This window comes from Mixophyes fleayi, chromosome 4 (genome assembly GCF_038048845.1).
Source record: "Mixophyes fleayi isolate aMixFle1 chromosome 4, aMixFle1.hap1, whole genome shotgun sequence".
NCBI lineage: Eukaryota > Metazoa > Chordata > Amphibia > Anura > Limnodynastidae > Mixophyes > Mixophyes fleayi.
Window position 1 is genome coordinate 328,595,280 of NC_134405.1, and position 22,603 is coordinate 328,617,882.

The window sequence follows — 22,603 nt, forward strand, 5'->3', positions numbered from 1 at the left end:
ATATCCTAGAAAGCTGATAGATGGTATTCTCAGGAACTGGTTCCTCCCCACCACTGTCCTTCTTCCATTATGTTCTATCCAGTTTCCTCCCCACCACTGTCCTTCTTTCATCCTGTTCTATCCAGTCTTCCTCCCACCACTGTCCTTCTTCCATTATGTTCAATCCAGTTTCCTCCCCACCACTGTCCTTCTTTCATCCTGTTCTATCCAGTCTTCCTCTCCACCACTGTCCTACTTTCATTATGTTCTATCCAGTCTTCTTCCCCACTACTGTCCTTCTTCAATCGCGTTCTAACCAGTCTTCCTCCGCACCACTGGCTTTCTTCCATCCTGTTCTATCTAGTATTCCTCCTCACCACTGTTCTTCTTTCATCCTGTTCTATCCAGTCTTCCTCCTCATCATTGTCCTTCTTCCATCCTGTTCTATCCAGTCTTCTTCCCCACCACTGTCCTTCTTCCATCGTGTTCTATACAGTCTCCTTCCCCACCACTGTCCTTCTTCCATCGTGTTCTATCCAGTCTTCTTCCCCACCGCTTTCCTTCTTCCATCATGTTCTATCCAGTCTTCTTACCCACTACTGTCCTTCTTCCATCATGTTCTATACAGTCTTCCTCCTCATCACTTTTTTCTTTCATCCTGTTCTATCCAGTCTTCCTCCGCACCACTGTCTTTCTTTCATCCTGTTCTTTCCAGTCTTTCTCCGCACCACTGTCCTTCTTCCATCATGTTCTATACAGTCTCTTTCCCACCACTGTCCTTCTTCCATCGTGTTCTATACAGTCCTCCTCACCACTGCCTTCATTCATTCTGTTCTATCCAGTCTTCCTATGCATCGCTGCTTTCATTCATCGTTTTATCCAGTCTTCCTTCGCACCACTGTCCTTCATTCATCGTGTTCTATCCCGTCTTCCTCCGCACCACTGTCCTTCATTCATCCTGTTCTATCCAGTCTTCCTCCTCACCACTGTCCTTTTTTCATCCTGTTCTGTCCAGTGTTCCTCCTCACCACTGTCTTCATTCATCCTGTTATATCCAGTCTTCCTCCGCAACACTGTCCTTCATTCATCCTGTTCTATCCAGTCTTCCTCCTCACCACTGTCCTTCATTCATCCTGTTCTATCCAGTCTTCCTCCTCACCACTGTATTCTATATGCTGTATCCCTCTATGGACAAATGAGGTGAGCATTAAGCAAAACTCTATGGGTGCGGTTCTTTGCTCAAATGTAAATTACACTGAGACATGGCAAGGAAACAGTGTAATCAAGGTGCCAGTGGTTGGGCATCTCTACTTCTGTATTTTCTATTGCACTGTACATGATTTCAGTAGAGCATCCAACCCAGTATTGGAGGAGTTAAAGGAAACTATTCATAAAAAATGCAAAACTTATCACTTTGGGTTAAGAAATATATTGAATAATGCTGGTGTTGGCATTGACTATCCAGTGCTCCTTTTTTTTTTTATTAAACATCAGTGATGATAGGAAACGACTGTGTATTTGCTCTGTCTCTTTAGCTGAGTCGGATTGTCGGCTGATAACCACAAGACACATTATCATGTCTAGGCTTTTCAGACATTGATATGCTTTTACTACAATCACAAAGTGAGAGACAGTCTCTGTAAACGTTTATCAGAAGTTTGAGATTATTCAGATTTCTACTGGACCTGGGTAGAGCTATTTGTGAGTCCTACTGTCCCAGGCACTATCCCAAGGTTGAGCACTACTGGCCTAGGCTTGTGTTTAGGAGCCAGAACTTGGGCTACAATTTTGAGTGTTTGCAGTTGAGTTTTATTAGGGCTATGGTGAGAGGTGACACAGTCGTTAGCTTTGCTTCCTTGAAGTATTGGAGACTTAGATATAATTATGAACAGTGTACTATCTGCATGAAGTCTTCTCTCCAGCCGTTCTTGTGGGTTTCTTGGTGCCCCAGTTCTTCTATGGTCTAGGTCACTGAAGGAGAGTTCATGTGCCGGTGCAGCAATCCCTAGGGCATTACCGCATGGGAAGCCACAAGACCTTTGCTATTGGTCTACACAGTTATCTGCCTCCGTTTTTTCATTCAACGAATGGGCCAAAAAGTTTGTGGACACCCTGTTTCCCCCACTTATAATCTGACAGGCCCCCAAGGCAGAGCCAGGCCCAAGCCTTTGTGCCCGACCCCCTTCTTGACGCCCTTGCCTATGGTTCGAAAAACATACTGATAGGATAATTGGCTACATTGTCCCTGATTATTGTGTTTGCCTGTGATAAGGATTTCCATTGGGTCAGATGATAAGCCTTTATATTACCTGAGGACTGCACAGTGCTGCAGAATATGTATGTAAATACAGGATTATAATATGTGCGCATGTTGGACTTGTGAATACCTTGTTTTAAAATAGTTTTTTATCAAGGCAGCGAAAGAGTTAATAGATGTTTCTGCATGAGAGAGTCTATGGCACTTGGATAGTTCAGGGCTCCAGATTCAACCCTGAGGTGATGTATGTTGTCTCACATCAACACCTCATCTGTGGCTTTCAAAGAGATCTTCTCAGGAGCATTGGTGCCTGTGATCTTAATTAGCTCCATGGCTTTTTCATTGCATGACATCATAACACCCAATCCTGGCCTGTACCTTGCTCGGATACGCTCTCTAGAGCATGCAGGAAAGGTCTTAGTGGTTGATGGTCCTTAATATTCTTGAGCTGTGTGCACGACACATGATGTATTAGGGCTGTTTTTTAAGTTTTACAAGCTGTTGAAATGTTACCTGTGACTGTAAGGACAGGTGGGCACTCCCAGATTAATGGGAGTCTTACTTTTACCGCATAACGGTACCTACTTGTGGGATCTAGAGTTAACCGTAATCCCCCTAAAGCCCCAAATCTTTTCGAACTAAATATTCAGATTTCTTTCTGCTCTACAATGTTTATCATTATCATTAGTTAGCTCACAATTGCAAGAACACCCAGTAGCCCGCCATGCGTTACAAAATTGTTATCTATATACAAAAAAAGTAAAAGAAAACATATACAATAATAGTGACAGGTTACCTGAAAATGTATACAAATATAACTACATTGGTTTGTACTTCTAAAGTTATAGCAGGATTATGCTTCTTATTATAAATTGATACTATATATATATCTCTTTAAAAATCAGATAGCACTTCTTTAATATTCACAAACTTGGATAACAGATACATATATCAGTTTTAAACTATATTCCATTGATATAAAGTGTTTGTAAAGTGTTCAGACTATAAAGAGCAACAGTTTTATATGATTTGTTCCTTTTAGACCCCTTACCCAATGGTGTAAAAAAAACATTTTGTAAAACTAGTAAACTGCACTGCGGGGAATATAAACACATTGAGTGACGTTATGGGGCATATTTAAGAAGCATGGCAAAACATGAAAAATAGTTTTCAATCCTCCTCGCATTGATAAGGATTGAACTATTGTTTAAATATTTATTTATATTTATCAAAAAGCATACACAGGAACAGCAGTTCCAATAAACTGCTGTTCCTGTGAAAGAAAAAAACTTACTTACCATCGTAATACGACCGTGTCTGCCTTTTTCGTTCCTCCTTTAAATCCCTGTGCGCATGTGCCGAACGCAAAACTCGGACATACGCACAGAGCAGCCTAGTGTGTAATGAGGAGAGCAGCGCAGTTCTGAGCATGTGACAGGGAGGGATCACATGATCCCTCCACACATGCGCTGTCCAGCTCTGCTCTTCGGAACAGAGTTGACAGCCAGGGCCGGAGGCCCCCCCTGCTGCACCCTTCCCCCCCAGTCACAGACCTCGGGTTAATCGGCCCTGCCGACAGATAAGAAAGTTTTCAATTACGTGAAGCTGGCGTACTTTAACATAACAGGATTCCGAAAATTTGACTTTTTCGGAACTTGTTGAATTGCGTTAGGGAGCAGTTCCCTTACTCTTTTATGGGGACTGCACAGAAAAACGAAATGACATGCAAAGCAGCAGATATCCACATTATATGTGCTGCGATGCAACGTTCATAAATTTGAAGGATACTTAGATTACCGGTGGATTCACGGTAAGGGTTATTTTGACCCATTGCATTGCTTCATATATAGGCCCCTAAGCCAGTTAATGTCTTTCAGGCGCCTCCAAAACCTTTGTGAACTAGGTGCAATCTAGGTTCACTGGCCCTGATTGGTGTCAATTAGTGTCCTCAATTGTTCATCTCCCTCGACAGCAACTTCTGGTTACCATCAAATGCAATCGCGCTGGACATGCAGTGTCACCGACTTCACAGTGTCAGAGGGCAGCCAGCCTTAGCCAGTATATTAATTAAAAATATACCATTACATTATTACTGTTAATTGTTATTCTCTAAATAACGGACAGTTTGTGAGAACGTTGTCCAACTTTCATTCCCTTGATAACCTAATTTAACGATTGTCAATGCAAAAATAAGGGGGGCAATGGAAACCAATTCAAATACTGTTTCTAATGTGAAGAAGATTCGAGAAAGCGCCATTTATTACAAGGGAATGTTATAAATTGCTCTAAAACCTTTTACACCGAACTTGTTAAAGGGCAAACATAAAGGGCCATAGGATCCAGTCAGATGCCTTCTTGGCATCTAAAAATAGCAGAAGAGAAGGAATATTTTGCCTGATTCTCTAATAAATTAGGTCAATTGATTGCCTGGTATTATCACCGGCCTGCCTACAATAAATTTCACCTGAACATAATGGATAAGGTGTGGAAGGGCTAAGATAAGTCTAGAAGCCATATTCATTAAGAAACTTTACATCATTATTTGTAGATATGAGGGTAGATTTGTCAAATCTTCTCACAAGGAAAAGTGGAAGTGTTGCCCATAGCAACCAAACAGATTCTAGAATGTATGCGATAACTGATTATCCCGTACATTCTAGAACATGATAGCTAGAATCTGATTGGTTGCTGAGGGCAACACCTCCACTTTTCCTTTTTAGAATGTGTGATAAACCCATCCCATAGGGTGATAACTTCTACAAGTTTAGGTGGTTTCCCACCATATGTATTATGGTGATTGAACTTCAAGTGCTTGAGAAAGGTTTACCTTTCAGGCTGTGCTCCATCAAAACAGCAGTGCTTGGGGTGAAATGTCACCTGTTACCTGGCCATCTTATGGGAGACTGCCTCTATATTGTACCTATCACCCAGGTGGAGGTAGCGGCATTGTCTCTAACTTCCACCAGGAATTATTTTATTCCTTCTACTCCCCAAATTGAAATACAAGGAGCTGGTCTTGAGAGTAGGGGTGAGAGACAGGGACATCATAAAAAGGAGATAATTTTTTAGATGCACGTCCTGGCCAAAAAAAAATAACTTTATGGGTGGGTATAGGGAATAATTCATTGAAGAGTGTAGTCACGTTGCACAAATGTGTGTTTGTGTTTTGGTTGCAGTTTTCTCTGAATTTTATCCTTAGTTGCTACTGTAGCCAGGATCCAGTCAGCTTTAAATCCTGAATGGGGTTTCGAGAGAATGTCTCTAGACTGCCAGAACATGTTTCACATTTCTGTAATACCAAAGTCATCTTTTTATGTTTAGCGTTTGATGAGGAGTGGTGAGGAGGAATCGTGGAAATTAATGTATAATAAGCTATGAAAAATGCAAGCAGTCGACCATCGATTTTACCCAAAATACCTGGCACAAGGAGTTAACTGTCAGACTTTGGCTCACACTAAAAAATGATTAGAAAACTGAGCCTCCGTGTATAAATGTATAAATGTTTTCTTCCAGTCCCTGGATGTTACATGGATAATCCAGCAGATGCAGGAGGGTACTGAGAATTATCATTCAAATAATAGATTCATTGTACATGAAGGCAGGATATGCCAAAAAAAACTTAACAAAACTGACATTTGCCATTTACAAATATACTTGTAAAAACATCTAAACTTTTAAAAGATTAAAAGAAATTTTAATTTGCATTTGCTGAATGTAAACCCATAACATAGCTTAAGACATTCAAAATGGGACACAATTAGGCCACACCCCAATTCACATCCTGAGCCAGACATGCCACGCCCAGTGAACGGGTCACACCTCTCAAAGTTCACGGTCGGGAGTTAACCACAGGACAGAGCCCTTACATCAGGACTGTCCCATCAAAATCAGGCCAGTTGCAAGGTATGCAATAAGACTTGTGTAACTTCAACTAGACTGCCCAATACACATAGCTTATTGGTTGCTATGGGTTATACCACCTATTTTTTTAAAATTGCATCTTTATATTTACTGAGTCTTAATGGGAGATACGGTGGCTTAGCGGTTAGCACTTCTGCCTCACAGCGCTGCGGTCATGAGTTCAATTCCCAACCATGGCCTTATCTGTGTGAAGTCTGTATGTTCTGCCTGTGTTTGCGTGGGTTTCCTCCGGGTACTCCGGTTTCCTCCCACACTCCAAATAAATATACTGGAAGGTTAATTGGCTGCTAACAAAAATTGACCCTAGTGTCTCTCTCTCTCTCTGTGTATGTTAGGAAATTTAGACTGTAAGCTCCAATGGGGCAGGGACTGATGTGAGTGAGTTCTCTGTACAGCGCTGCGGAATCAGTGGCGCTATATAAATAAATGGTGATGTTGATTAGGCCAATCCTTGGTCTACGTCTGATCAGTCAGACCACCCTACCACAGAGCAGTGTTGTGGAAAGGATATATAGTCTTGTGTCCAGTTCAGATGGATTATAAGGGTGGCACTCTGCATTATTTTTATTTTGTATATTAATAACCCATTAACTAAAGTTAACAGGACATACCTCTCAACTTTCCCACCCGTGAGGCTGGACCCTTAAATCAGGACTGACCTGCCTAAATCAGGACAGTTGGGAGTATGCAGTCACCTACAAAGCGGAGGCAGCCATTGTGTTAATTGAACCAACATTCATGGGGAATGCAGCTCTTTCATTCCTTAGGCACCAGTGACATTAGTGACAGTAAAAGAATTGTTGGGTAACAGGTTTGGGAGTCCATGAACCTCCTGAGAAACAGCCTGGAGGAGTTCAAATACAAAGTATTCTGTGTAGGATTACCTGTTTGCAGCTACATTGACTGATTATCTGATTATTAAAAGGAGAGCCATGCTTAGCTCATTAGCACACAACTTTTGGAGTCCAAAGCCTCGACCTGTCCACCTAGTGGTGGTGGTGCATTTACAGAACATAGTATTTAAACTACCTTTCATAACTTACCCCCGCCCAGGGAAAGGCTGGGTTGGAGGGCATCTGCTCCTCTGGGCCGGTCCCATAGTGGTTTACTTCGGGCTGGGTCACCGGCCCACCTGCATTGTTTTCCTTTGTCCCTAACAGGCTGCTTAGTCAAGCGTTGGCCCCTGGGCTAAAACTTGTCAGCCCCCCCCCCCCTCAGTTATATAATTTTCCTCGGATATATCACCCCTTCATCAGGTCAATTTAACATTTCCCCAGCTCAGTTTAACCCACGTCAGCTCATTTTTCTCAACCCTCCAGTTTTTGCTTTTTTCCTGAGGTAATATGCATCCATTGTGCAGAAAATAAGCCGCCTTTCATCCTGAACGGCCCCTAGGCACAAGTCTTCTGTCCCTAATTCTAAATCCAGGCAGGATTGTTTCTCATAGATACTCTTGGGGAAATTGTCTCAGGCCACAAAATGGCTGCCCCCACGTCTGTAGGTGACAAGTGCACTTTAATCTGCCATGCTTTACAAAACAGTGTCTTACTAGCCCCAGGTGACACATTACATATAATGATGTTTATGTTGGTCTGTGTATGCAAAGAATGACAGGGATTGACCTTGACAGAATGGCCTCTTTCTGGCGCTCCAGTACTACTGCACCTCCGAGTACTTATACTGGTTACAGAACAATGTGAGAGAGATTTCAGATATTTATTGTGCGTATATATATATATATATATATATATATATATATATATATATATACACACACACAGTATCTCAGGAATCCAGACCTAGATTTTTTGCTGCTAGTCCTGTGACATTGTGACCGGTAATGTATATATAATATTGATATAGCACACCGTATCTGTGAGGTAATTTTTTTTTATTTTATTTTTGAATAATTAAGGTAGACTGGGTAGCGAGACAACTAGATTGTGAATTTCGGAATGCCAAAATAAAATGACTCCAGTTTCTAGCAGATTATAGTGTATCTGCCTGCACACAGTAGAAGCAGATATTTGGGGCTTCATTCATCAAGGTGCTGATTTTGAGCGTATCGTCCGCATAATCAGTTTGCGCATGTTTCATCTTCGAACGCATAGGATACTAACTCTAGCCTACGATTTCAGGGACTGAACAGGGCGGGGAAGGGTGTTTTGCCATAGTCAATGTACAGTAAGGGTGTGTCAAACACAAGCGCAAGTCGCCAAGTCTGAATCAAGCTATGAGCGTCGCAAAGTTACTTGTTTTTCTGCCGTATCTCTTGCTCCAGCTACAGGGTTAGTCTAAGTCCTGAGTACTAGTGATGACAGTCTTGTATGCATGCTATAACATGTGTTTGCAAACAGGAGCAACTGTAAAAAAAAATTTTTTATGTTCAGTAGGGGTTAAGAACATCCTAATAAATGTATTTCATGGGGAAAAAAATAAAAATAAATCCTTGTTTCATTATTAATGCCTATGGGCCTGATTCATTAAGGAAAGTAAAGCAAAAAAAAAAAAAAGGAGTAACTTTGCACCTTGGTAAATCCATGTTGCATTGGATGAGGACAGATTTATAGTTGGGGTAGGTCATGTCCTAGATCAACTTCAAATGTCAATGTAAAAATAAATCTATCAAGTATTTGTGTGCTACATGAAAAAGCAGCCAGTATTTATCTTATGTGGAAAATAATAAACTAATGTGCACCCCTTGCATTGTAACATAGTTTTGTCCATGAAAAAACGTACTAATTTTTTGCCTTACTTTCCTTAATGAATCAGGCCCTATATTATTAACTGGTGTCATTAATTCTATATATATTTTTCTGTGCATTTGACGTATCCTGCAGTATCTAGTGTAGCAGAGCTGACCTCCTCCTAAATTCATCAGTGCACGTATCTTGAGATCCGCTCCTTGTTGAATTTGGGAGCACACAGAGCCGATTTACATGTGTTTTTAAAACAAATGCATGTTGCACTCCTTGATGATTCAGACCCTTTGTGGGTAGAAATAACATTTATGAGAACGCATCCTGTCAAATCACTAGGGGAGTAGTGATATCACACCTCCTGCTCACTAAGGAATCAACTCTGGTTCAGTATACAAAGTGGCTGCCTCCGCTGTGTGTGGGCAATATGTAGCCTTCATCATCATTACTATTCATTTATATAGCGCCACTAATTCCACAGCGCTGTACAAAGAACTCATTCACATCAGTCCCTGCCCCATTGGAGCTTACAGTCTAAATTCCCTAACATACAGACAGACAGACTAGGGTCAATTTGTTAGCAGCCAATTAACCTACTAGTATGTTTTTGGAGTGTGGGAGGAAACCAGAGCACCTGGAGGAAACCCACACAAACACTGGGAGAACATACAAACTCCACACCGATAAGGCCATGGTCGGGAATTGAACTCATGACCCCAGTGCTGTGAGGCAGAATTGCTAACCACTAAGCCACCGTGCTGCCCACCAATTTGCATGCACATATGTCAATGTATGTATTGCTGTGTATTTTAATTTTCTTAATTACTTAGTGTGATATTCTGTGAACCACAAAAAAATATTTGCATGTGCAGAACTATTGAGCAACTTAACACAGAGTGTCAAATATCCTCCGTTTTACAGGTAATTTTGGGAATGTGGTTAGACGTTCACTTTGTTATATGTCAGGTCAAGGGTTTTGGACCCCAAGGCAGAAATGCCAAACTACCTCCACCCCCATATTATCATAACTGTATAGAAAGTCTGTAATAATTCAATAGAGTTCATTGGTAGTGCTGTGTGTTCTGCTATGGCTTGGGAAGTAGAAAGGCTGGAGCCCAAACCTCTCTATGTCCTAGGCAGCTGCCTGTTCTGCCTCTCCCTATTCCGGCATATTGTATCAACTTGCTTTATTTATGTTTTGTTTTTTTCTTTCTAAGGACCATATTTATGGACAGGAGTGTTCATCCGCTCTAGGGCTTATTTTCACTTTGCCCAATTCATCAAAGGGCTTATTGCCAAAGATAGCACTTTTATTGCTGACAATAACCTTTGCATGGTGGAAGCCTTCATTTAATAAGTATCGTAACAGTACTTGTGCCATCACTACACCCGTTCCGGTGTCTCCATGTCAGGATGGCAAAAAACAAACACAACCATGAAAAATGGCTCTAGGATTTAATTTTTTTTTTTTTTTTTTATTATTATTATTATATTTTTTAATACATTTGATCTATTTTTAAATCTTCTTTGCTCAAAGCTGGGCTTTCAGTTCCACTGCTCATGCGCCAGCTGTCAACTCGGCTCACGCATGCGCGCAGTGGCAGACAATTACCTTTCCCGCTCTAGTCCTGTAGTGGGGGGGGGGGCAGTTGTGTATTGCTCAGCTGTCTCAGCGATATTTTATTTGATAAACTGTGGTGAGAAGGAATTTTTTTGTGCCACCATAGGTGATAAGCTCCAGCAGCGATAGATTTCCACCTAGGCATTTAAAGTAGGTGCATAGAGGGCACCACAGTGGCTTAGTGGTTAGCACTTTTGCCTCACAGCACTGGGGTCATGACTCCAATTCTCGACCATGGCCTTATCTGTGTGTATGTTCTCCCTGTGTTTGCATGGGTTTCCTCCGGGTGCTCCGGTTTCCCCCCACACTCCAAAAACATACTGGTAGGTTCAGGCCCGGCGCTCCCATTAGGCAAGGTTAGGCACTTGCCTAGGGCGCCGGGCTCTGGAGGGCGCCTGGAGGGCGCCACAGAATGGTAAATTACTTTAAAATTACTGACCATACCTGTCACGGCCGCCGCACAGCATTCAGATGCACGGGGAGGGGGGAAGAGGCTATTGCTCACCACCGCCGCCTCTCTGCTCCGTCTCCTCCCCTCCACTCACTAGTGTCAGTGAGTGGAGGGGAGGAGACGGAGCAGAGAGGCGGCGGTGGTGAGACAAGGTAAGGAAAGACGGGGTGAGGGGGGAGGAGGGAGAAGGGAGGAGGGCGCCGATTTTTCCGGGATGGGGGGGGGGGGGCGCCGATTTTGTAGAAATGCCTAGGGCGCCATGGACCCTAGCACCGGCCCTGGGTAGGTTAATTGGCTGCTATCAAAAATTAACCCTAGTCTCTGTGTGTGTGTGTGTGTGTTAGAGAATTTAGACTGTAAGCCCCAATGGGACAGGGACTGATGTGAGTGAGTTCTCTGTACAGTGCTGCGGAATTTGTGACGCTATATAAATAAATGGTGATGATGATGATAGAGACATCTTCAGGTTACTGCGCCAAACTGAGACAAAGATCGTTTTGAGGTTTCTTGCCATGTAATATGATGAAACAATATTGTTCTGTGAATGAAGGATGTAGATTTGCGCTTGTCAGACTCATCTAGCCTCTGTTTTCTTTCTCCCGCAGGTAGCAGGGAAGCCGCGTTCACCTACGCCATTACTGCTGCCGGGGTAGCGCACGCTGTCACCTCCGCCTGCAGCCAGGGAAACTTCAGTAATTGTGGCTGTGATCGGGAGAAGCAGGGATACTACAACCAGGAGGAAGGCTGGAAGTGGGGGGGATGCTCTGCAGACATCAAATATGGCATTGAATTCTCCAAGATGTTCATGGACGCCCGGGAAATAAGGAAGAACGCCCGGCGGCTGATGAACATGCACAACAACGAGGCCGGAAGAAAGGTATTCTAGATCAGGGTAAACCATGCCACATTTATAGGGGTGATGAGGAGGGGAATGGGATGGGTGTATCTAAAATCTAAACTCTGTAGTGTTCTCCCGCCTTTGGGTGACTTTGATTCATTCACGGCATCCTGTAACTTTTACTAAACAAACTGTTTTATTTATCTGGACAACTTCCGTCCTTTTCAGCCAGGTCTTTATACTATCAGAGTTGTTTATTTCCATTGCCCTTGGATATGGTACAGCCCTGACATGTTCTCTGCATTGGATACAGTTGTATCCAGAGAGCAGCTTCGTTTCGGAACCCAGGGGCGATAAACGGCAGTAGACAACTCCCCCTGATTATATAAAGACCCGTCTCAAAAGCACAGAAAGGAAACCAACATGCTAAAGCAATGTATTCTGTGGTTGCATGAAGACAAGTACAAGCCAATAGATTACAGTTATCTAAAGGTAGAATATTGTCTTTAGATCTGTTTAACTAAAGCAGTAAAGTAAAGTTGAAATAGCAACAAGAGAAAGGGTTTGTTTTTTTTTAAAAAAAAATCATAAAGGAGACTTGCCCTGGACATGCGGCTCACTAGCCAGGTAAATACAACTCTGCCTGTGATGTTCCATGATAATCCGCAGAAGAGGATTCGTGCTCCATCGCCCTCTTTGCCCATCAATTTAATGGACGTTCCAGAGCTACAGTTGGCTCAACTTTGTACCCATTTGTTGGCGGTCATCCCTCCGCATCAGCAGGAAAAACCGATATAAACTAGCTGTGTAGGACGGCTCCGAGTCGTCAATGTGGATTGTCCTGTTTGTCTCGCACTCAATCTTTCCATTATTATCAAACATGATCATCTCCGGCAGATTGTAGGCGGCCATTAACCCGCGGCCCGATGGAAGTTCACATTCGCTGCCTCTGCTCGGCTTATGCTCTTAAAACTCCTTTAATGCCAAATAAATCAGGACCTAAACGGCTAAACAGTCGCCTATAACAGTTCACAAACTGAATTTTAAGCAGGTGAGGTAATGTGTGAAAGGACCCCCCCCCCCTCTCCTGTCCAAGGGACCACACAGACCCTGACCCTCTGACATCTAACCTCACAACTACAAGGGCTGGCTACATGGCCAGGAAAAGGGTTAATTACTAAATTATCCCTCTAAAAATGTTCAACAGAGCTCTGTGGGTGTGAAAGGTGAAAGGGAGCTGTAAATATGGCACAAAGAATGCCAATCATTCGCCTGGAGGGAACAAGCTCATCTCCTGAGCCAATCAGGAGCTGCACAATGATTGGTGCAATGGCATAAAACTGTCACTAGGACAATAGCGCGTTTTACACAGTGTGCGAGGGGTTTGGACAATGGAACTTTTACACCTCAGACTTGTTTTGCTCCTGAGCGTTGGCTGCTCTGGTCTCCCTGGTTAGGGGAATTGATCTCCTCAGCCACAGCATGAGTGTCTGTTATTACTACAATTATTATCACCTGCAGCCTGATATCCTTTTATAGTGAACCCTTTGTCTGCCATTTAGTTGTCTGATATAGATGCATTATGCATATATGCTCTGCAAACTAGCAGTGAATGGGGAATACCTCACAACATTACCACCGTGGGGCAAAACCTTTAAATCAGAACTGTCCTTCTTAAACTCATACTTGCTCATACTTACTCAACTTTTAAATAGTAAAGTCCGGGAGATCACGGACAGTGGGCGTGGCTGGAGGGCAGGAGGGTGCGTGGCATGGTCAATCGCGTCATTTTGGCCAAGATGAAGCGATTCACTGCAAATCGCATAATTTTGGTTAGCAAATTACAGGATGCGGGAGAACTTGCCTGCTCTCCCGGGAATACGGGAGACCTACCTGGATGTCGGGAGTCTCCCGTACATTCCGGGAGAGTTGGCAAGTATGCTTAAACTGGGACAACTGAACCCTACTTATTTCAAACCCAATATATTGTCAGTTTTGTAACATTCCCTTTCCAGGGGCAAATGCAGGATTTATTAAGGGGGGTTGGCAAATGATTGATTGCAAAAACAAAACAAAAATAAACTTGTTGCAATACATCGGCAACAGACACTTTTATGTAGTGAAACTGTTTGACTGTAAACAAGAAGTTTGGTTGAGTCACAGAGTGTAAGACGTAATCTAACAACTGCCGCAGAAGCGGCTACTGAGAGGCGTTTGCTTCACTGCTTCAACTTGCCGGTTTCATTCCCGTGTTTTGGGAAACTTAACTTATTTTAATATTTTAAGTTTAACTTTCGTTTTTAAAAAGACATGGCCACACATGCAGTATAGCAAAACAATTCAGAGTTGCATAGAAAACATAAATTAGGTAGTAGTGCTGTATTCAGATATGAAAACTAGAATTAAAACAGTAAAATGTACATAAATGTAATAAAATGTTACAATAAAAAAAGAATGAGGCATAAAGTAAGCTGTACATTAAGGTGAACACTGCTATAAATAAATCTGATCGTCTTATCAAACTAATATTAATCTTCAAAACTAATTCGGAATTAGTGGCACTATATAAATAGCTGACGATGATGATGATGAAATAATATTAATCTCCACTCACACCCAATTAAAATAAAAACAATTAAAATTAGTGTTTTACCCAGTGCTGCATATCAGACTGCAGATAATAACATAACAGGTCATTTACTTTTGGTATTTTTCTATGTCAGACAAACACTAGAGCACTACATACAAAACTGTAAAAATAATAACACTAGAGATAAAAGTGACAGCAGCCATTTTGTTGAAGCCACTGTTCATGAAAACATTCATATGCTGATGGTAATGTGTTCTAGGCTGCAGACAATGCGTTAATGTTGTTTAATATACCTACTAACTGGAAGGTTCCATGATTAGAGAGAGGAGGGGTGTCTGGAAAACTGGAACTCTCCACTCCCCCCCAGTCCTGGTTCCCTGACACTAAGGGGCAGATTTACTAAAGATTCTAAATAGGAAAAGTGAAAGTGTTGCCTGTAGCAACCAATCAGATTTAAGCTATCATTTTCGGAATGCTCCAGATACACGATGACTAAAATCTAATTGTCGTTGCTATGGGAAACACTTCCACTTTTCCTTTTTAGAACAGGTTTGATATGTTCCTCTGTCAGTGTTGATGTAGGATCACTCAAGTAAGAGGGAACCTCACAGTACATCCGTTGCGGTCAGGTGCTAACTGGGCTGGGGGACAGGGGGGCATCTGGGCCGGACCCATAGTGGGCTACCTTGGGCTGGGTCATTGGTCTTTAAAATGCTCCTAATAGGCTGCTGAGCCAAGTCTTGCCCCCCCCCCCCCCCCCCCCCCCCGGGGTAAAAGCTGCCAGACAACCCCTGGGTGTTGTATAGTAAAACTCTGGGAAGGGAGAGAATTGCTGCGTATTAACCTCAGTGGTAAAAAGCAGCTTTTCTGTTAATATTGACTTTGAAGTAAGGTTGAGGTCACACTAATGGCTTATAGTGCACAATGCCATATACTAGAGAAAATCAGGACACCACATATGTATACTGAAATCAAAGAAAGTTGGAAAGTGTATAACGATGGAAATGCTTTGCTAGGGTTATCGATTTTCTTAAGTTTAATATGTAAGCAGGCATTTGAAGTTAATGAAGTCTGTTGCAGTGTACAAAGCTGCTAACAGAGCTGTCTATTGTTTAAGTAAAGTCAATAAAGGTTATTTAGAAAAGGGCCAAAGCAGAGGACATTTTTATTTCTATATATGTCTGCCTGGTGCATTCATAGATGCCCACATCCCAGTTTGTGGAACTGCCAGCTGTACAGGGCATTATATAACTAAATGTTAATACTAATAAAAATAACTGGCTCCGGGAAAGTCTATGGGCTAGATTTACTAAGCTGCGGGTTTGAAAGAGTGGGGGTGTTGCCTATAGCAACCAATCAGATTCTAGCTGTCATTTTGTAGAAGGTACTAAATAAATGAAAGCTAGAATCTGATTGGTTGCTATAGGCAACATCCCCACTTTTTCAAACCCGCAGCTTAGTAAATCTAGCCCTATGTGTGTTCCCATTTACAGGATTGTGGGGGTGACTGGATATGTGCATGGTGAACACAGTGAAAATATCATTATAAAGTCTATTAAAAGTATAGGACGACTGCCGATGGCCGGTTAATTCTGCTACTGAGTACCAGTAAAATGTAAGTGCTTTTTATGGGGAGGACAATGCCCTACACTCCCATGTAAATCTCTGCAGATGCTGCCGTCTTGACCCACAAACTTACGACCTTCCCTGTAAAAACGAGTGCATTTACGCAAAAATGGGAGCGCGACATAAGTGACAGACTTCCACAAAAATATCCCAGCACCAAGCAGCATCAACTTTATGGTTGAAATACAGTCCTTACAAATGTTGTTTAGACACATCTGTTTAACTAAAGCAGTATCTATTATCTTAGTTCTGGTTACCTTGTTGCTTTTATTGCAACAAACCCAAGCAGCCTGCTGTTGTCATTCAGATCTGTCCGGACTACTTTTCACTCTAGAACACAGTTAACATTTAATGTGTAACTGCTGTATTTAAACCATAAGGCAGCATAATTAAAAAAAAAACAAGTGGAGATGTCTTTTAAAAACTCATTGGTTATAGGAGATTCAAGGGAAGATATAGTCTTCTGATCTCCAGTTGTCCTTTACAACTTTCCATTGTGTTTTTATTGGTCCTGTTTCTTAGGAGGCCCAACTAAACATTTGCTCAAAGCTTTTCCACCTGCCCTGACCCTACCTGAAGGTTCCTCTACTCTCTGCTTTATAGAACCAACAAGATCCACCCATGCAGCCACTGCTGACATGTATCTGTGTGAATACACAGCGGGCTGTTAATGCCAGTATGATTACAACAGAAGGTGTCTGAATGTTTGTAAAATGCACAATTACAACGAGCAGCTCACCAAGCTGAATTCCGCATCAGATTCCTCGCATACGTGTCATTTTTGATCAGTCAAGAGCTGAGCTCATAATAATGTTGATTGACGTGTAGCAGAAGCCTGTTATTCTATGTCTACCAAGCAGATACAAAAGGCAGTGTAAATTCTGTTGCAGTCAACATCTGCTACAAGAATGTGCTTTTTTTCCAGCAATGATCCCAAACAGCCCAAAACAAACAGCTAGGTACAGTAAGAGGCCGTAATGTTAAAGCTATTATATTTGTCAGCTCCTTGAGGATAGGCCTATTTTCACTTTCCTAAACAGAAATGTCATCTAAATATATATAGTGGTGGCAGGGGTGGCCTGGTGAGCCCCCACTAGTGGCCTCCAGCTCTGTGTCCCAATCTAACCTATTCTCTGCTTTGTTAAATGTAAGGGACAAGCTGGCTTCTGTGTCATGTGACCTCCTCTGCACACTAGAAGGCACAGCATAACCAATCAGATTAGGGGGAGGAGCTAGTGCAGGGCATTCTGCACCACATGGTCTCCCATCTTGCTCTGCGGGTTCTGGCTGTGCAGGTAAGTATTTTTATTTATGTGGGTAGGTGTGAGCGGTATGTGGTGGAAGTATGACATGTGGGGACGGCAAATGGCCTGTAGTGGAAGTGTGAGTGTCATGTGGGGGAAGTGTGTGTGGCATGTGGGGACGGTGAATAGCATGTGAGGGCAGGTGGGGGGGGGGGTTTTAGCGGCATGTGGGAGGTCTGAGTGGTATGTGAGGGCAGGTGGGGGAGGGGTCTGAGTGGCATTTGAAAGGTCTGAGTGGCATGTGGTGGAAGTGTGTGTGGCATGTGGGAAAAATGTGAGTGGGATATGGGCAAAGTATGAGTGACATGTGGGGGAGGTGCGAGAGACATGTGGGGTGGTTGGAGTGGTATGTGAGGGCAGGTGGGGGAGGGGTCTGAGTGGCATGTGGTGGAAGTGTGTGTGGCTTGTGGTGGAAGTGTGTGTGGCATGTTGTGGAAGTGGGAGAGGCATGTGGGGGAAGTGTGAGAGGCACGATGGAGAGTTTTGGAGTACGTGAGTGATCTGGGGATTTGATTCGATTTGAGGGCTTGTTTGGAAATTTTATGTCAAGTTGGGGTCTGAGTGCTGTGGGGGCATATTGTGGCAAGTGGGGGTGTGAGGGCTACTTTGGTGCAAGCGAGAGGTCTGACTGGCAAGTGGTGGAATTTTGGGGAATGTAGGGGCATTATGAGATGATTGGCATGGAGAAGTACTATATATAGTGCTATATATTCACAAATACATGACATTTTTGGTAGCTCTACCTGAATTCAATATACTTGAGAGAATGGCCTGATAGTGAGAAAAGACACTTTCATTTTACAATTCCTGTCAGTAATTGAAAACCACTGCAGGAAACGTTTCTGAGCCTCAAATGGCTGATCGGAGAGCACAATAACTTGACATTAAACACATCACCGATAGATCACATTGTGCCAACGTTTAGGATAGTTTATATATTTTCTTTCACATCATGTGGAAGGTGCGTGTGCGTCATTTACCTGGGGGAGAGATGGCACCAGGATGCACTATGGGAAGAAGGCAGCTGGCAGAGACGGTGTGATGCTCTGGGCAATGTTCTGCTGGGAAACCTTGGGTCCTGGCGTTCATGGCATGTACCACCTACCTAAACATTGCTGCAGACCAAGTACACTCTTGACATTTTCAGGAATGGTTTGAGGAACATGACAAAGAGTTCAAGGTGTTGACTGGGCCTCCAAGTTCCTCAAATCTCAATCTGATCCAGCATCTGTGGGATGTGCTAGAAACTCAAGTCCGAACCATGGAGGCCCCACCTCACAACTTACAGGATTTAAAGGATCTGATTCTAACGTCTTGGTGCCAGATACCACAGGATACCTCCAGAGATCTTGTGGAGTCCATGCCTCAAGGGTCAGAGCTGTTTTGGCCACATGAGGGAACTAGACAACATTAGGCAGGTGCTGTGGCTCATATATAGATAGATATCTGTGATTCTTTCAAGATATCATATAATATTAGTTCATCTCACATTTTAGTTTCCCTTGACACTACGCCAAACCTTTACACCTGCGTTGTGTTTCTCTGGTTGCACAATGCTCTATTCGGGCACATGGAAGGTCCTGCAGTCGCCTCAGGCATGGTTGTTATGAAGGAAACTTGCTTTATGCATTGGAGTAAAGTGTGGATCTTTATAAGGCTGCATGTGAGGGCTTGATCTATGATTAATGGATCTGTAAAATAAGAGGGATCATGTGAGCTAATGGTTTTTCAATCTTTAATCAGGGGCTCCCTGGCAGCCGCTAGTGAAGCTGGTTAACTTTATATCCCTTGGCCGGAAGCCAGTGGTGGGAATTCCGCAGAAGTCTATGTCCTAAGACGCTTGCAGAGAATAAGCCAAGCATGGTATTAATATTCCTCACAGAGCATCATTTTGTGAGGAATTCAGATGAGAAGGCTGCCAAACCTATGAAAGTATTAGCTTACGGCTCAGAAGAAAATAATCATTCTTTACCAACCTTGTGGTTGCGAAAGGTGCATGTTTGTAATCACAACCAGCGACTAAAACCGCGCATGCACGCAACTTGCTTATAAAGATTGGGGGGGGGGGGGTGGGGTTCTTATCTTATTCTAATCTACCATAAAATAATAATAACAGTAATAAATATATATTTTTGTATTGTTAACATTTATACCTATAATTCCAACACAAAGGGCTTTTCATATAAACATTTTAAAGAAAGGTATAAGAAAATGAAAGTGTTATGTAGCCTTCTAATGCATCAATGTCCAGGTGTTGTGTTCCTGCTAGCTGAATTTAGCCAGAAGTACTTGATTCTGTTGACCACACAGTGCAACATTCCATAATGAATATTTTTCCCCACCCAGGTACTGGAAGAGCAGATGAAGCTGGAGTGTAAGTGTCATGGAGTGTCAGGTTCCTGTACCACAAAGACCTGCTGGAACACTTTGCCGAAGTTCCGGGATATCGGATTCATTTTGAAAGAGAAGTACAACGACGCGGTACACGTGGAGGTGGTGAGGGCCAACCGGCTGCGCCAACCCACTTTCCTCAAGATCAAGAAAATAAAAAATTACCAGAAGCCCTTGGAGACGGATCTGGTGTACATCGAGCGTTCTCCGAACTACTGCGAGGAAGACAGCGCGACGGGGAGCGTGGGGACGGCGGGGCGGCTGTGTAACCGCACGTCCCCGCACGTGGACGGTTGCGACCTGATGTGTTGCGGCCGGGGCTACAACACTCACCAGTACACCAAAGTATGGCAGTGCAACTGTAAGTTCCACTGGTGCTGTTTCGTCAAATGCAACACTTGCAGCGAAAGGACAGAAGTTTTTACCTGCAAGTAAAGCACGCCCGGGGTGCCCGTCAAAACCAGAGAACATTACAGGACCACTATGGCGCCATTTTGCACACTTAATTTTCTTTATTAAGAAAATTAGACCCTTTTCTTAAAGGCAGGGAGGGAATGCTTCATTCATAATGGATTTTCTATCCCACCGGGAGCATCGCACCTTTACGACGACGGAGGGTTTATTTGTAGATATTTTAAATTATACATATTACAGAAGTCTAAATGAACAGAGAGAGAGAGAGAGAGAGAAAAATAAAACAACAACATTATATTAAGAGAACTGCAGGACTTGCTGAGGAGGGACCAAACAAAAGGAACTAATACAAATCTCAACTATCAGTTAAAATAAGTACAATTTGTATCACCTACCAGTCACACTGGAATTATTGTAATGAACATAAAAAAAAATTATTATTATTAATTTATGTTTTAATAGTACGAACAAATTCTGAGCACTAACGGGTAGCTTGTGTCTTAATTCTCTACTAAATGTTAACCTTATAGTTGTCTGACTTATGATGAGTCTTTTGTATATGTTTTTTTTTTTTTTTCTATCTTCCGTGCTACTGAACTCTTGATAGAGGGATCCTAAGCTTTGTATTTTATTATTTTGTACTGGAACAGAATTAGAGTATTAACCTTGTATCAGCCCTGTGCTAGAGAGTACAGCGGCTGTGTGTCAGCAAATTGATAGATTAATATTATTGATTAGGTATTACACCACCCGCAGCCCTCGCCCTTTCCCATTTGTCTGTCCGGGACCTCGGCTGTTGCAGGACTTCCTTGTGCCCCATCACCAGGAGTGGTATATAAAACAACTACCTACGTACTGTATCAATGCTCGCTATTTGTTCAATAAATGTTTACTTTGTAGTTATTTTGCATTTTTAGGTTGTCTATTCCCTGTGCTGCCGACTTGTCTTAGGCATACTTACCTACTTTTGAAGGCAGATGACCGGGAGGGGGTCCATCGAGGGGGGCGTGGCCGCGTGTGGTGTGCTGTAAGGCTCCGCCCCTGACAATCTTAGGCTATTCTAGCCAATCACACCGGGGGCAGGGCCACGATGGCGCATTTAGCCCCGCCCCCACCATCTGCAACAACGGGGACAGCTGGATCCGGGATTTTTGCCTGATCTCTTGGGAGTCCGGGAGAACTCCCAAAAATTTGGGAGTCTCCCGGACATTCCGGAAGAGTAGGCAACTTGGTCTTAGGGCATCCATAATGGATGGAAATAAGTGGGAGGAGTAGAAAGAAAAATGGCCACTTCCACGGTGCTTAAGGAAATTATAGTAAAAGGAGGTGAAAGAAACGTCCTGTTTTTAAAACAAAAGTCCAGTGAAATCTTGACTAAATAATAGTTTGATGATTTAAAGACACCGGTATCATCCTGTGTTGGGTCCAATTTAAAGGGACACTAAGGAGTAGGTTTACTAAAACTTCTAAAAAGGAAACGTGGAAGTGTTGCCCATAGCAACCAATCAGATTCTAGCTATCATGTTCTAGAATATACCAAATAAATGATAGCTAGAATCTGATTGGCTGCTATGGGCAACACCTCCACTTTTCCTTTTCAGACGCTTTTTTAGTAAATTTGCCCCTAAATCTGAAGTCCCAGTATGGAAAGTCCTCTAGAATTCACAGATATATATGTACAAATTCTGATTACCGATAGGCCTTTGCTGTGGAGCTGAGCAGCGTAAGCTGCTCTTTTCTGTTATCAGCGACTTTAGATTTTTATCAGAGAGAGGATATTTGTAGTAACAATAGACATAAATCTTCCCCCCCATCCCAGCTCTGTCTCAAATATCTTCAGTTCTGATAAGTTCCTGAAAGATTTATACTTGTGAATGCAGCTAGTGTTTTCTTATGAGCCGCAGCTTGTATGTTAGGTTATCTGTTCCATTAAGACGTGAAGCGACTTCTGATTGGAAGGGCAGTTTGGTTATCGTATTTTAGGGGTTCTGCAATGGCTGCAGGGTTTATAACCGTTCTTCATCCTAGGAAAGCGATTATGCAACCTAATATCACAAATGCATACCTGCAATCAATCATGATTTTTAGATATGGGGCTAGATTTACTAAACTGCGGGTTCGAAAAAGTGGAGATGTTGCCTATAGCAACCAATCAGATTGTAGTTATCATTTATTTAGTACATTCTACAAAATGACAGCTAGATTGGTTGCTATAGGCAACATCTCCACTTGTTCGAACCCGCAGTTTAGTAAATCTTACCCCATGGTCTCAATTTTTAGTTTCTAAACGGGGTGTGGCCTACTGCAAAATGGGCATGATTTTGGTGGGTGTGGGTGTGGTTTGGGGAGAACTGGGTGTGGCTTATTCTGTATCAGTAATGAGGGCAGATATGCAGAAAGTTCCTCACAGGATTTATTTCGTATTAAACCATTTCAGTGTGTACTGGGAGTAAATAGAGGAGTATCTGGAAATCATGACGAGCATGCTCAAGGATTGAAATGAGCTGAAAAC

The 22,603-nt window shown here is 42.7% G+C and overlaps 1 protein-coding gene across 2 annotated transcripts in view; it reads left to right on the plus strand.

Annotated features, from left to right (window-relative positions):
- Positions 1-20,994, plus strand: part of WNT7B (Wnt family member 7B) — a 100,030-nt gene extending 79,036 nt beyond the window's left edge. For both annotated transcript variants that reach the window (XM_075210343.1, XM_075210342.1), the window contains exons 3-4: positions 11,534-11,805; positions 19,633-20,994. In XM_075210343.1, coding sequence (XP_075066444.1) covers positions 11,534-11,805; positions 19,633-20,112 — 752 coding nt within the window. In that variant the 3' untranslated portion in view covers positions 20,113-20,994. The remainder of the gene's footprint in view (positions 1-11,533; positions 11,806-19,632) is intronic.
- Positions 20,995-22,603: the final 1,609 nt, after the last annotated feature.